Source organism: Oncorhynchus mykiss, chromosome 16 (genome assembly GCF_013265735.2).
Source record: "Oncorhynchus mykiss isolate Arlee chromosome 16, USDA_OmykA_1.1, whole genome shotgun sequence".
NCBI lineage: Eukaryota > Metazoa > Chordata > Actinopteri > Salmoniformes > Salmonidae > Oncorhynchus > Oncorhynchus mykiss.
This window is the reverse complement of record NC_048580.1, coordinates 3,719,271-3,734,285: the sequence shown is the minus strand read 5'-3', so window position 1 is coordinate 3,734,285 and position 15,015 is coordinate 3,719,271. Positions and strand designations below refer to the sequence as shown.

The 15,015-nt window shown below is 44.6% G+C and overlaps 1 protein-coding gene across 1 annotated transcript in view; it reads right to left on the bottom strand.

Annotated features, from left to right (window-relative positions):
• Positions 1 to 3,354: 3,354 nt before the first annotated feature.
• The window catches only part of LOC118939498, a 36,334-nt gene continuing 24,673 nt past the window's right edge, over positions 3,355 to 15,015 (bottom strand). Inside the window, exons 10-11 of the mRNA XM_036945979.1 lie at positions 9,562 to 9,770; positions 3,355 to 4,170 (exon numbers count right to left, since the gene is read on the bottom strand). Coding sequence (XP_036801874.1) covers positions 4,017 to 4,170; positions 9,562 to 9,770 — 363 coding nt within the window. The 3' untranslated portion in view covers positions 3,355 to 4,016. The remainder of the gene's footprint in view (positions 4,171 to 9,561; positions 9,771 to 15,015) is intronic.

Below are 15,015 nucleotides of genomic sequence, written 5' to 3'. Positions count from 1 at the left end.
GGGTTCTCAAACAACCATCTGAAATACCATAGAGGGTTCCCTAACAACCGTCTGAAATGCCATAGAGGGTTCCCTAACAACCGTCTGAAATGCCATAGAGGGTTCCCTAATAACTGTCTGAAATACCATAGAGGGTTCCCTAACAACCGTCTGAAATACCATAGAGGGTTCCCTAACAACCATCTGAAATGCCATAGAGGTTCCCTAACAACCGTCTGAAATGCCATAGAGGGTTCCCTAACAACCATTTGAAATACCATAGAGGGTTCCCTAACAACCGTCTGAAATGCCATAGAGGGTTCCCTAACAACCGTCTGAAATGCCATAGAGGGTTCTCAAACAACCATCTGAAATACCATAGAGGGTTCCCTAACAACCGTCTGAAATGCCATAGAGGGTTCCCTAACAACCGTCTGAAATGCCATAGAGGGTTCCCTAACAACCATCTGAAATACCATCGAGGGTTCCCTAACAACCGTCTGAAATGCCATAGAGGGTTCCCTAACAACCGTCTGAAATGCCATAGAGGGTTCCCTAACAACCGTCTGAAATGCCATAGAGGGTTCCCTAACAACCGTCTGAAATGCCATAGAGGGTTCCCTAACAACCGTCTGAAATGCCATAGAGGGTTCCCTAACAACCATCTGAAATGCCATAGATGGTTCCCTAACAACCGTCTGAAATGCCATAGAGGGTTCCCTAACAACCGTCTGAAATGCCATAGAGGGTTCCCTAACAACCGTCTGAAATGCCATAGAGGCGACAAAAAATCAAAATCTAAAGTGTATTGGAGATCATTCGACATGTAACGTGCAAAAAACTATAAGCAGATCTACCTCACTAAGTAGAGACGGAAGGGATTTACAGAGTTAGCAGTGTCTGATACCGGGTCTGGTATCTCCCACGTCTTATGTTGACAATGAAGTTGGCTTTGGGGGTGACCAGTGAAATATACCTGCTGGAGCGCATGCTACGGGTGGGTGCTGCTATGTTGACCAGTGAGCTGAGATAAGGCAGAGCTTTACCTAGCAAAGATTTATAGATGACCTGGAGCCAGTGGGTTTGGTGACGAATATGAAGCGAGGTCCAGCCAACGAGAGCATGCAGGTTGCAGTGGTGGGTAGTATATGGGGCTTTGGTGACAAAATGGATGGCACTGTGATATTCTGCATCCAATTTGCTGAGTAGAGTGAAGGAGGCTATTTTGTAAATGACATCGCTGAAGTCAAGGATCGGCAGGATGGTCAGTTTTACGAGGGTATGTTTGGCAGCATGAGTGAAGGATACTTTGTTGTGAAATAGGATGCCGAGTCTAGATTTAATTTTGGATTGCAGATGCTTAATGTGAGTCTGAAAGGAGAGTTTACAGTCTAACCAGAAACCTAGGTATTTGTAGTTGTCCACGTATTCTAAGTCAGAACTGTCCAGAGTAGTGATGCTGGACCATTTGTGATGTTTATGGGACATATTGGAGTGCCAACAGAAGAAGCTCGTCAAAGGTAAGGCATGAGTTATATTTTTATTTATACGTTTTGTGTTGCACCTGCAGGGTTGAAATATATTTTGTTTATGGAGGTGATATCCTCAGATAATAGCATCGTTTGCTTTCGCCGAAAAGCCTTTTTGAAATCTGACATGTTGGGTGGATTCACAACACGTGTAGCTTTAATTTGGTATCTTACATGTGTGATTTCATGAAAATTAGATTTTTATAGGAATTTATTTGAATTTGGCGCTCTGCATTTTCTCCCGCTTTTGGCCAAGTGGGACGCTACCGTCCCACATATCCCAGCGAGGTTAAGCAAATTAGGGATCAGTGCCTTGCTCAGTGCCTACTAGGTAGAGTGGAGGGATGGGCTTAGCCTACTAGGTAGAGTGGAGGGATGGGCTTAGCCTACTAGGTAGAGTGGAGGGATGGACTTACAACCCTACTAGGTAGAGTTGATGGGCTTAGCCTGCTAGGTAGAGTTGATGGGCTCAGTCTCCTAGGTAGAGTTGATGGGCCCAGTCTCCTAGGTAGAGTGGATGGGCTTAGCCTCCTAGGTAGAGTGGAGGGATGGACTTAGCCTACTAGGTATAGTTGATGGGCTTAGCCTACTAGGTAGAGTTGATGGGCTCAGTCTCCTAGATAGAGTGGATGGGCTCAGTCTCCTAGGTAGAGTGGATGGGCTCAGTCTCCTAGGTAGAGTGGATGGGCTCAGTCTCCTAGGTAGAGTGGATGGGCTCAGTCTCCTAGGTAGAGTGGATTGGCTCAGTCTCCTAGGTAGAGTGGATGGGCTCAGTCTCCTAGGTAGAGTGGATGGGCTCAGTCTCCTAGGTAGAGTGGATGGGCTCAGTCTCCTAGGTAGAGTGGATGGGCTCAGTCTCCTAGGTAGAGTGGATGGGCTCAGTCTCCTAGGTAGAGTAGATGGGCTCAGTCTCCTAGGTAGAGTGGATGGGATCAGTCTCCTAGGTAGAGTGGATGGGCTCAGTCTCCTAGGTAGAGTGGATGGGCTCAGTCTCCTAGGTAGAGTCAATAGACTCAGTCTCCTAGGTAGAGTGTAGGGATGGGCTCAGTATCCTAATCCCCAGCATTATGGTTGTAATGGTTTTGGTGGCTGCATTTTTCTCAGCCAATGTATACCAGCCTGTTGTTGTATAGGATTTCCAAGTGTGGGATGTTTCCCCTGCTTCTCCACTGTGGGGGGACTGGGAGGACGAGAGCTAGGAGGGGGTCGACTGGGTTGGGGACTGGGAGGACGAGAGATGGGAGGGGGTCGACTGGGATGGGGACTGGGAGGACGAGAGATGGGAGGGGGTCGACTGGGATGGGGACTGGGAGGACGAGAGATGGGAGGGGGTCGACTGGGATGGGGACTGGGAGGACGAGAGCTAGGAGGGGGTTCTACTGGGATGGGGACTGGGAGGACGAGAGCTAGGAGGGGGTCGACTGGGATGGGGACTGGGAGGACGAGAGATGGGAGGGGGTCGACTGGGATGGGGACTGGGAGGACGAGAGATGGGAGGGGGTCGACTGGGATGGGGACTGGGAGGAGGAGAGATGGGAGGGGGTTCGACTGGGATGGGGACTGAGAGGACGAGAGCTAGGAGGGGGTCGACTGGGATGGGGACTGGGAGGACTAGAGCTAGGAGGGTGTCGACTGGGATGGAGACTGGGAGGAGGAGAGCTAGGAGGGGGTCGACTGGGAGGGGGACTGGGAGGAAGAGAGCTAGGAGGGGGTCGACTGGGATGGGGACTGGGAGGAGGAGAGCTAGGAGGGGGTCTACTGGGTTGGGGACTGGGAGGAAGAGAGCTAGGAGGGGTTCTGCTCGGACAGGGCCTGGGAGGAGGAGAGCTAGGAGGGGGTCGACTGGGATGGGGACTGGGAGGAGGAGAGCTAGGAGGGGATCGACTGGGATGGGGACTGGGAGGAGGAGAGCTAGGAGGGGGTCTACTGGGTTGGGGACTGGGAGGAAGAGAGCTAGGAGGGGTTCTGCTCGGACTGGCCCTGGGAGGAGGAGAGCTATGAGGGGGTTCTACTGGGATGGGTACTGGGAGGAGGAGAGCTAGGAGGGAGTCTACTGGGACTGAGACTGAGATGAGAGCTAGGAGGGATTCTACTGGGATTTTGACTGGGAGGAGGAGAGCTAGGATGGGGTCTACTGGGACTGGGACTGGGAGGAGGAGAGCTAGGAGGGGGTCTGCTCGGACTGGGACTGGGAGGAGGAGAGCTAGGAGGGGGTCTGCTCGGACTGGGACTGGGAGGAGGAGAGCTAGGAGGTGGTTCTACTGGGATGGTGACTGGTGGTGAGACTAATAGGAGGGGCTCTTCTGGGGCTGGGAGGATGGGGGTGGGACTAACAGGAGGGGGGTCTTCTAGGTCTGAAGCGGGAAGGAGGAGGTCTCCTCTGAAACACTATCTGAGCACTGGGGTCCCAGGAGTAGGAGTTCTCCTCAGAACCACTATCTGAGCACTGGGTCCCAGGAGGAGGAGGTCTCCCCAGATCTACTATCTGAGCACTGGGTCCCAGGAGGATTAGGTCTCCTCAGAACCACTATCTGAGCACTGGGTCCCAGGAGGAGGAGGTCTCCTCAGAACCACTATCTGAGCACTGGGTCCCAGGAGGAGTAGGGTGCTCAACTCCTGTTCGCTGTGGTCCACCACTGGTACCCCGTTCACCTCCACCAATCTAGAAGAGATGCACACACACAGGTTAAGCCTTATACACAGATAGTTCACAAACACTCCTTCTGCATCTAGTTTATTACAGTATTACAATTTACCATCTGACCTGACAACCTGTAACCACAATCACCTGACTCACCTTCTCTGCTGACAGCAGTGCCTAAACATGGTCATTTAAGTCGTGGTTGAGACAGTTTTTTTAGTTATGGTTGGGACATGTTTTTAGTCATGATTCTGGACAGGTTTATAGTCATGGTTGAGACAGTTTTTAGTCATGATTCTGGGCAGGTTTACAGTCATGGTTGGGACAGGTTTATAGTCATGATTCTGGGCAGGTTTATAGTCATGGTTGGGACATGTTTTTAGTCATGATTCTGGGCAGGTTTTTAGTCATGGTCGGGACAGGTTTATAGTCATGGTTGGGACAGGTTTATAGTCGTGGTTGAGACAGTTTTTAGTCATGATTCTGGGCAGGTTTATAGTCATGGTTGGGACATGTTTTTAGTCATGATTCTGGGCAGGTTTTTAGTCATGGTTGGGACAGGTTTATAGTCGTGGTTGAGACAGTTATTTAGTCATGATTCTGGGCAGGTTTATAGTCATGGTTGGGACAGGTTTATAGTCATGGTCGGGACAGATTTATAGTCATGGTTGGGACAGGTTTATAGTCATGGTCGGGACAGGTTTATAGTCATGGTCGGGACAGATTTATAGTCATGGTTGGGACAGGTTTATAGTCATGATTCTGGACAGGTTTATAGTCATGGTTGGGACAGGTTTATAGTCATGGTCGGGACAGATTTATAGTCATGGTTGGGACAGGTTTATAGTCATGATTCTGGACAGGTTTATAGTCATGGTTGGGACAGGTTTATAGTCATGGTCGGGACAGATTTATAGTCATGGTTGGGACAGGTTTATAGTCATGGTCGGGACAGGTTTATAGTCATGGTCGGGACAGATTTATAGTCATGGTTGGGACAGGTTTATAGTCATGATTCTGGACAGGTTTATAGTCATGGTTGGGACAGGTTTATAGTCAGGACAGGTTTTTAGTCATGTCAGGACAGGTTTATAGTCAGGACAGGTTTTTAATCATGGTCAGGACAGGTTTATAGTCATGGTCTGGACAGGTTTTTAATCATGTCAGGACAGGTTTTTAGTCATGTCAGGACAGGTTTATAGTCATGGTCAGGACAGGTTTTTAGTCATGGTCAGGACAGGTTTTTAATCATGTCAGGACAGGTTTATGATCATAGTCATGACAGGTTTATAGTCAGGACAGGTCTTTAGTCATGGTCAGGACAGGTTTTTAGTCATGTCAGGACAGGTTTATGATCATAGTCAGGACAGGTTTATAGTCAGGACAGGTTTTTAGTCATGGTCAGGACAGGTTTATAGTCATGTCAGGACAGGTTTATGATCATGGTCAGGACAGGTTTATGATCATGGTCAGGATATGTTTTTAATCATGTCAGGACAAGTTTATGATCATAGTCAGGACAGGTTTATAGTCAGGACAGGTTTATAGTCATGGTCAGGACAGGTTTATAGTCAGAAGATACAGTTGAAGTCTGAAGTTTACATACACTTAAGTTGAAGTCACTAAATCTCATTTTTCAACCACTCCACAAATTTCCTGTTAACTGTACTTTTGGCAAGCCGGTTAGGACATCCACTTTTTGCATAATTTTTCCAACAATTGTTTATACAGATTATTTCACTTATAATTCACTGTATCACAATTCTAGTGGGTCAGAAGTTTACATACACTAAGTTGACTGTGCATTTAAACAGCTTGGAAAATTCCAGAAAATGATGTCATGGCTTTAGAAACTTCTGATAGGCTAATTGAATACATTTGAGTCAATTGGAGGTGTACCTGTGGATGTATTTCAAGGCCGACCTTCAAACTCAGTACCTCTTTGCTTAAAATCATGGTCAAATCAAAAGAAATCAGCCAAGACCTCAGAAAAAAACATTGCAGAACTCTACAAGTCTCGTTAATCCTTGGGAGCAATTTCCAAACGCCTGAAGGTACCACGTTCATCTGTGCAAACAATAGTACACAAGTGTAAACACCATGGGACCACGCAGCCGTCATACCGCTCAGGAAGGAGATGCGTTTTGTCTCCTAGAGATGAACGTACTTTGGTGTGAAAAGTGCAAATCAATCAGAGAACAACAGCAAAGGACCTTGTGAAGATGCTGGAGGAAACAGGTACAAAAGTATCTATATCCACAGTAAAACAAGTCCTAGATCGACATAACCTGAAAAGCCGCTCAGCAAGGAAGAAGCCACTGCTTCAAAACCATCATTAAAAAGCCAGACTACGGTTTGCAACTGCACATAGGTACAAAGATGGTACTTAATGACCATTGTTATGTTTGGAGGAAAAAGAGAGATGCTTGCAAGCCAAAGAACATCATTCAAACGGTGAAGCACGGCGGTGGCAGCATCATGTTGTGGGGGTGGCAGCATCATGTTGTGGGGGTGGCAGCATCATGTTGTGGCGGTGGCAGCATCATGTTGTGGGGGTGGCAGCATCATGTTGTGGGGGTGGCAGCATCATGTTGTGGGGGTGGCAGCATCATGTTGTGGGGGTGGCAGCATCATGTTGTGGGGGTGGCAGCATCATGTTGTGGGGGTGCTTTGCTGCAGGAGGGGCTGGTGCACTTAAAAAAATAGATGGCATCATGAGGGTGGAAAATGATGTGGATATACTGAAGCAACATCTCAAGACCTCCGTCAGGAAGTTAATGCTTGGTCACAAATGGGTCTTCCAAATGGACAATGACCCCAAGCATACTTCCAAAGTTGTGGCAAAATGGCTTTAAGGACAACAAAGTCAAGGTATTGGAGTGGCAATCACAAAGCCCTGACCTCAATCCCATAGAACATATGTGGGCAGAACTGAAAAAGTGTGTGTGAGCAAGGAGTCCAACAAACCTGACTCAGTTACACTGGCTCTGTCAGGAGGAATGGGTCAAAATTCACCCAACTTATTGTGGGAAGCTTGTGGAAGGCTACCCGAAAAGTTTGACCCAAGTTATTAAACCATTTAAAGGCAATGCTACCAAATACTAATTGAGTGTATGTAAACTTCTGACCCACTGGGAATGTGATGAAAGAAATAAAAGCTAAAATGAATCATTCCCTCCACTATTATTTTGACATTTCACATTCTTAAAATAAAGTGGTAATCCTAACTGACCTAAAACAGGGAATTTTTACTGGGATTAAATGTCAGGAATTGTGAAGAACTGAGTATAAATGTATTTGGCTAAGGTGTATGCAAACTTCCGACTTGAACTGTCAAACAACCGGTAAAACAGACTGGTTAGATTACTCTGACTTTCAGATTCAAATCGATCCAAATCTCTCACCTCTGTAACTGGCACAGTTCTCTCATTCTCACTGCAGGTAACTGGCACTGTTCTCTCAATCTCACTGCAGGTAACTGGCACAGTTCTCTCATTATCACTGCAGGTAACTGGCACAGTTATCTCATTCTCACTGCAGGTAACTGGCACAGTTCTCTCATTCTCACTGCAGGTAACTGGCACAGTTCTCTCATTCTCACTGCAGGTAACTGGCACAGTTCTCTCATTCTCACTGCAGGTAACTGGCACAGTTCTCTCATTCTCACTGCAGGTAACTGGCACAGTTCTCTCATTCTCACTGCAGGTAACTGGCACTGTTCTCTCATTCTCACTGCAGGTAACTGGCACTGTTCTCTCATTCTCACTGCAGGTAACTGGCACAGTTCTCTCATTCTCACTGCAGGTAACTGGCACAGTTCTCTCATTCTCACTGCAGGTAACTGGCACTGTTCTCTCATTCTCACTGCAGGTAACTGGCACTGTTCTCTCATTCTCACTGCAGGTAACTGGCACAGTTCTCTCATTCTCACTGCGGGTAACTGGCACAGTTCTCTCATTCTCACTGCGGGTAACTGGCACAGTTCTCTCATTCTCACTGCGGGTAACTGACACAACTCTGTATACAGGTATAGGCAGAACCTGCACCGACCCACCCATGGCACAAGAAATAACAAAATACTTTGTTATTAAAACTAATTAAAGAGTAATGAAACATTAAAAACATCAGTTTAAACGCATAAATCCCAGGTCATTAAATATTCCCTTCGTTAACTTTTATTTATAGAACGTCTTGTAAAAAAAAAAAACTAGAAAAGGGGGCTGGAAACAAATGAGGCTTTATATTTTTACACTGACTGTGAAAAGATAATTGGCAGAAAATGCTGAGCTCAGCGGGCCAAACATGCAGTAATGTTCAAAGACTTCTCTCGGCTTCTCTCTGTGGGCCTCTGTGGTTGTCTCTGTACTGTCTTGCAGGCTCCTGTCTCGTAGCTACTCAGGGCAATCAGTTCAAAGTGAGAGAGCCGCTTCTCATGACGTCAGTCAGACAGCTAAAGGAGCTGTGTGTGTGTGTGTGTGTCACCCTAGTAATAAAACAATAGCCTAACTAATTGCGTGACTGCGTGTTATTCTTGTTTTATCTTGTCCTCCGTTCTGCTTAAACATTCCATAGTTCAGCTCTACATTACAGTGGTTTCCTGTTATGGGCCCTGTCTGTCAGGGGTTTCCATAGTTACAGGGAGGAGGAAGGGGAAAGTAAGGCAGTGGAGGAAGATGAGATGTGAAATGCCAAACACTTCACAACACCGCTCCCAAACTGGAAACTCTGATGTGGATCTCTGACTTGTTAAATACAGAGCAAAACAGTGTGTTTGTCCTTCAGAATGATGGCGGTGCCCAGTTGCAACATTGCAAAGTGTTTCATGATTAGGGAAAGGTTGGTTGGGGTCCATTTCATTTGGAATTGAAGTTTCACTTCACTTCTTGTATTGACAGAATTGAAACGGAATTGACCATATTAGCCCTAACCCTGGCGTATCGAAAACTGTATACCGGGGCTCTTCAGCCAAAACACTTCCAGGACCAGAGCTGAAGAGTCCTGCTCTATACAGTCCAACCGGGGCTCTTCAGCCAAAACACTTCAAGGCCAAAACACTTCCAGGACAAGAGCTGAAGAGTCCTGCTCTACACAGTCCATCCCTATGTTGGTATCTAAGGTGTCCTGCTCTATATAGTCCATCCCTATGTTGGTATCTAAGGTGTCCTGCCCTACACAGTCCATCCCTATGTTGGTATCTAAGGTGTCATGCTCTATGTTGGTATCTAAGGTGTCCTGTTTAGTATATTTACCTGTTAGTGTATGGTACAGTATAATACAGGGTATTTACAATTGGCTCATTCATCCCCCTCCTCCTCTCCCCTGTAACTATTCCCCAGGTTGTTGCTGTAAATGAGAATGTGTTCTCAGTCAACATACCTGGTAAAATAACAGTAAAATAAAATAAAAATGTACCTGTCCTCCAGACAGAGGGGTGAATGTGAGTTGTCCACCTGTATCACCACCAGTCCTCTGTCCTGTGAGAGTTGGAAGGTGAATCCATACCGCCCATCTTTCCCACGGCTCTCCTGGACAACCAGTAGCATGGCAGGACACTGGGGAGTGACCAGTTGGCCCAGGGTAGAACACTTCCTCTGGTGAGACTGGGACTGGAGGGATCTCTCCTGGAAATACAGAACACGGGCGGACAGACAGACAGACAGGCGGACAGATGCACGTGAACTCAGGTGTCTGTATTCTGCCTCTTAAATATCATCTATAACTAGCAGCACCATATCACCAGATAACATTCTGAGTATGTTGTCTATCAGCACCATATCACCAGGTAACATTCTGAGTATGTTGTCTATTACTAACAGCACCATATCACCAGGTAACATTCTGAGTATGTTGTCTAACAGCACCATATCACCAGGTAACATTCTGAGTATGTTGTCTATCACTAGCAGCACCATATCACCAGGTAACATTCTGAGTATGTTGTCTATCACTAGTAGCACCATATCACCAGGTCATTCTGAGTATGTTGTCTAGCAGCACCATATCACCAGGTAACATTCTGAGTATGTTGTCTATCACTAGCAGCACCATCTATCCAGGCAACATTCTGAGTATGTTGTCTAGCAGCACCATATCAACAGGTAACATTCTGAGTATGTTGTCTATCAGCACCATATCACCAGGTAACATTCTGAGTATGTTGTCTAGCAGCACCATATCACCAGGTATCATTCTGAGTATGTTGTCTATCACTAGCAGCACCATATCACCAGGTAATATTCTGAGTATGTTGTCTATCAGCACCATATCACCAGGTCATTCTGACTATGTTGTCTATCAGCACCATATCACCAGGTAACATTCTGAGTATGTTGTCTATCACTAACAGCACCATATCACCAGGTAACATTCTGAGTATGTTGTCTAACAGCACCATATCACCAGGTAACATTCTGAGTATGTTGTCTATCACTAGCAGCACCATATCACCAGGTAACAATCTGAGTATGTTGTCTATCACTAGCAGCACCATATCACCAGGTATCATTCTGAGTATGTTGTCTAGCAGCACCATATCACCAGGTAACATTCTGAGTATGTTGTCTAGCAGCACCATATCACCAGGTAACATTCTGAGTATGTTGTCTATCACTAACAGCACCATATCACTAGGTAACATTCTGAGTATGTTGTCTATCACTAGCAGCACCATATCACCAGGTAACATTCTGAGTATGTTGTCTATCACTAACAGCACCATATCACCAGATAACATTCTGAGTATGTTGTCTATCACTAGCAGCACCATATCACCAGGTAACATTCTGAGTATGTTGTCTATCAGCACCATATCACCAGGTAACATTCTGAGTATGTTGTCCAGCAGCACCATATCACCAGGTATCATTCTGAGTATGTTGTCTATCACTAGCAGCACCATATAACCAGGTAATATTCTGAGTATGTTGTCTATCAGCACCATATCACCAGGTCATTCTGACTATGTTGTCTATCAGCACCATATCACCAGGTAACATTCTGAGTATGTTGTCTATCACTAACAGCACCATATCACCAGGTAACATTCTGAGTATGTTGTCTAACAGCACCATATCACCAGGTAACATTCTGAGTATGTTGTCTATCACTAGCAGCACCATATCACCAGGTAACATTCTGAGTATGTTGTCTATCACTAACAGCACCATATCACCAGGTAACATTCTGAGTATGTTGTCTATCACTAGCAGCACCATATCACCAGGTAACAATCTGACTATTTTGTCTATCACTAGCAGCACCATATCACCAGGTATCATTCTGAGTATGTTGTCTAGCAGCACCATATCACCAGGTAACATTCTGAGTATGTTGTCTAGCAGCACCATATCACCAGGTAACATTCTGAGTATGTTGTCTATCACTAACAGCACCATATCACCAGATAACATTCTGAGTATGTTGTCTATCACTAGCAGCCACATATCACCAGGTAACATTCTGAGTATGTTGTCTAGCAGCACCATATCACCAGGTATCATTCTGAGTATGTTGTCTATCACTAGCAGCACCATATCACCAGGTAATATTCTGAGTATGTTGTCTATCACTAGCAGCACCATATCACCAGGTAACATTCTGAGTATGTTGTCTAGCAGCACCATATCACCAGGTAACATTCTGAGTATGTTGTCTATCAGCACCATATCACCAGGTAACATTCTGAGTATGTTGTCTATCAGCACCATATCACCAGGTAACATTCTGAGTATGTTGTCTAGCAGCACCATATCACCAGGTATCATTCTGAGTATGTTGTCTATCACTAGCAGCACCATATCACCAGGTCATTCTGACTATGTTGTCTATCAGCACCATATCACCAGGTAACATTCTGAGTATGTTGTCTATCAGCACCATATCACCAGGTAACATTCTGAGCATGGTGTCTAGCATCACCATATCACCAGGTAACATTCTGAGTATGTTGTCTATCACTAGCAGCACCATATCACCAGGTAACATTCTGAATATGTTGTCTAGCAGCACCATATCACCAGGTCATTCTGAGTATGTTGTTTATCACCACCATATCACCAGGTAACATTCTGAGTATGTTGTCTATCACTAACAGCACCATATCACCAGGTAACATTCTGAGTATGTTGTCTATCACTAACAGCACCATATCACCAGGTAACATTCTGAGTATGCCCCCGGTGATGTGTTGTGCAATCACCAGGTAACATTCTGAGTATGTTATCTATAACTAGCAGCACCATATCACCAGGTATCATTCTGAGTATGTTGTCTAGCAGCACCATATCACCAGGTAACAATCTGAGTATGTCATCTATAACTAGCAGCACCATATCACCAGGTAACATTCTGATTATGTTGTCAAACAGCACCATATCACCAGGTAACATTCTGAGTATGTTATCTATAACTAGCAGCACCATATCAACAGGTAACATTCTGAGTATGTTGTCTAACAGCACCATATCACCAGGTAACATTCTGAGTATGTTGTCTATCACTAACAGCACCATATCACCAGGTAACATTCTGAGTGTGTTGTCTATCACTAGCAGCACCATATCACCAGGTAACAATCTGAGTGTGTTGTCTAACAGCACCATATCACCAAATAACATTCTGAGTATGTTGTCTAACAGCACCATATCACCAGGTAACATTCTGAGTATGTTGTCTATCACTAACAGCACCATATCACCAGGTAACATTCTGAGTGTGTTGTCTATCGCTAACAGCACCATATTACCAGGTAACATTCTGAGTGTGTTGTCTATCACTAGCAGCACCATATCACCAGGTAACATTCTGAGTATGTTGTCTATCACTAGCAGCACCATATCACCAGGTAACATTCTGAGTGTGTTGTCTATCACTAACAGCACCATATTACCAGGTAACATTCTGAGTCTGTTGTCTATTAATAACAGCACCATATTACCAGGTAACATTCTGAGTGTGTTGTCTATCACTAACAGCTCCAAATCACCAGGTAACATTCTGAGTATGTTGTCTATCAGCACCATATCACCAGGTAACATTCTGAGTGTGTTGTCTATCACTAACAGCTCCAAATCACCAGGTAACATTCTGAGTCTGTTGTATATTACTAACAGCACCATATCACCAGGTAACATTCTGAGTATGTTGTCTATCACTAGCAGCACCATATCACCAGTTAACATTCTGAGTATGTTGTCTATCACTAGCAGCACCATATCACCAGGTAACATTCTGAGTGTGTTGTCTATCACTAACAGCACCATATCACCAGGTAACATTCTGAGTCTGTTGTCTATTACTAACAGCTCCAAATCACCAGGTAACATTCTGAGTATGTTGTCTATCAGCACCATATCACCAGGTAACATTCTGAGTATGTTGTCTATCTCTAACAGCACCATATCACCAGGTAACATTCTGAGTATGTTGTCTAGCAGCACCATATCACCAGGTAACATTCTGAGTGTGGTGTCTATCACTAACAGCTCCAAATCACCAGGTAACATTCTGAGTATGTTGTCTATCAGCACCATATCACCAGGTAACATTCTGAGTATGTTGTCTATCACTAACAGCACCATATCACCAGGTAACATTCTGAGTATGTTGTCTAACAGCACCATATCCCCAGGTAACATTCTGAGTGTGTTGTCTATCACTAACAGCACCATATCACCAGGTAACATTCTGAATATGTTGTCTAACAGCACCATACCAAATGTGTATATGTGTAAATGAGGATGTTGTCTATCAGTAGCAGTACATGTGTATATGTGTAAATGAGGATGTTGTCTATCAGTAGCAGTACATGTGTATATGTGTAAATGAGGATGTTGTCTATCAGTAGCAGTACATGTGTATATGTGTAAATGAGGATGTTGTCTATCAGTAGCAGTACATGTGTATATGTGTAAATGAGGATGTTGTCTATCAGTAGCAGTACATGTGTATATGTGTAAATGAGGATGTTGTCTATCAGTAGCAGTACATGTGTATATGTGTAAATGAGGATGTTGTCCATCAGTAGCAGTAAATGTGTAAATGTGTATATGTGTAAATGAGGATGTTGTCAATCACTAACAGTATGTGTAAATGTGTATATATGTAAATGAGGATGTTGTCCATCAGTAGCAGTATGTGTAAATGTGTATATGTGTAAATGAGGATGTTGTCTATCAATAGCAGTATGTGTAAATGTTTTTGGCGGATAAAGGTGTCTCTGAATGAAGAGCAGAAGCCCATTGCTGGTAGCTTTCTGTCCTACACTGTTTTATTGTCCTGAGAGACAACCTCTGATCTTTATCCACAGCTTTTCATCTCAGGTGATACATCAAACGTGTAAGGCTCTTTCATCGTGACTAAATACAAGGCTCTTACATCGTGACTAAATACAAGGCTCTTACATCGTGACTAAATACAAGGCTCTTACATCGTGACTAAATACAAGGCTCTTTCATCGTGACTAAATACAAGGCTCTTTCATCGTGACTAAATACAAGGCTCTTACATCGTGACTAAATACAAGGCTCTTACATCGTGACTAAATACAAGGCTCTTTCATCGTGACTAAATACAAGGCTCTTACATCGTGACTAAATACAAGGCTCTTTCATCGTGACTAAATACAAGGCTCTTTCATCGTGACTAAATACAAGGCTCTTACATCGTGACTAAATACAAGGCTCTTACATCGTGACTAAATACAAGGCTCTTACATCGTGACTAAATACAAGGCTCTTTCATCGTGACTAAATACAAGGCTCTTACATCGTGACTAAATACAAGGCTCTTACATCGTGACTAAATACAAGGCTCTTACATCGTGACTAAATACAAGGCTCTTTCATCGTGACTAAATACAAGGCTCTT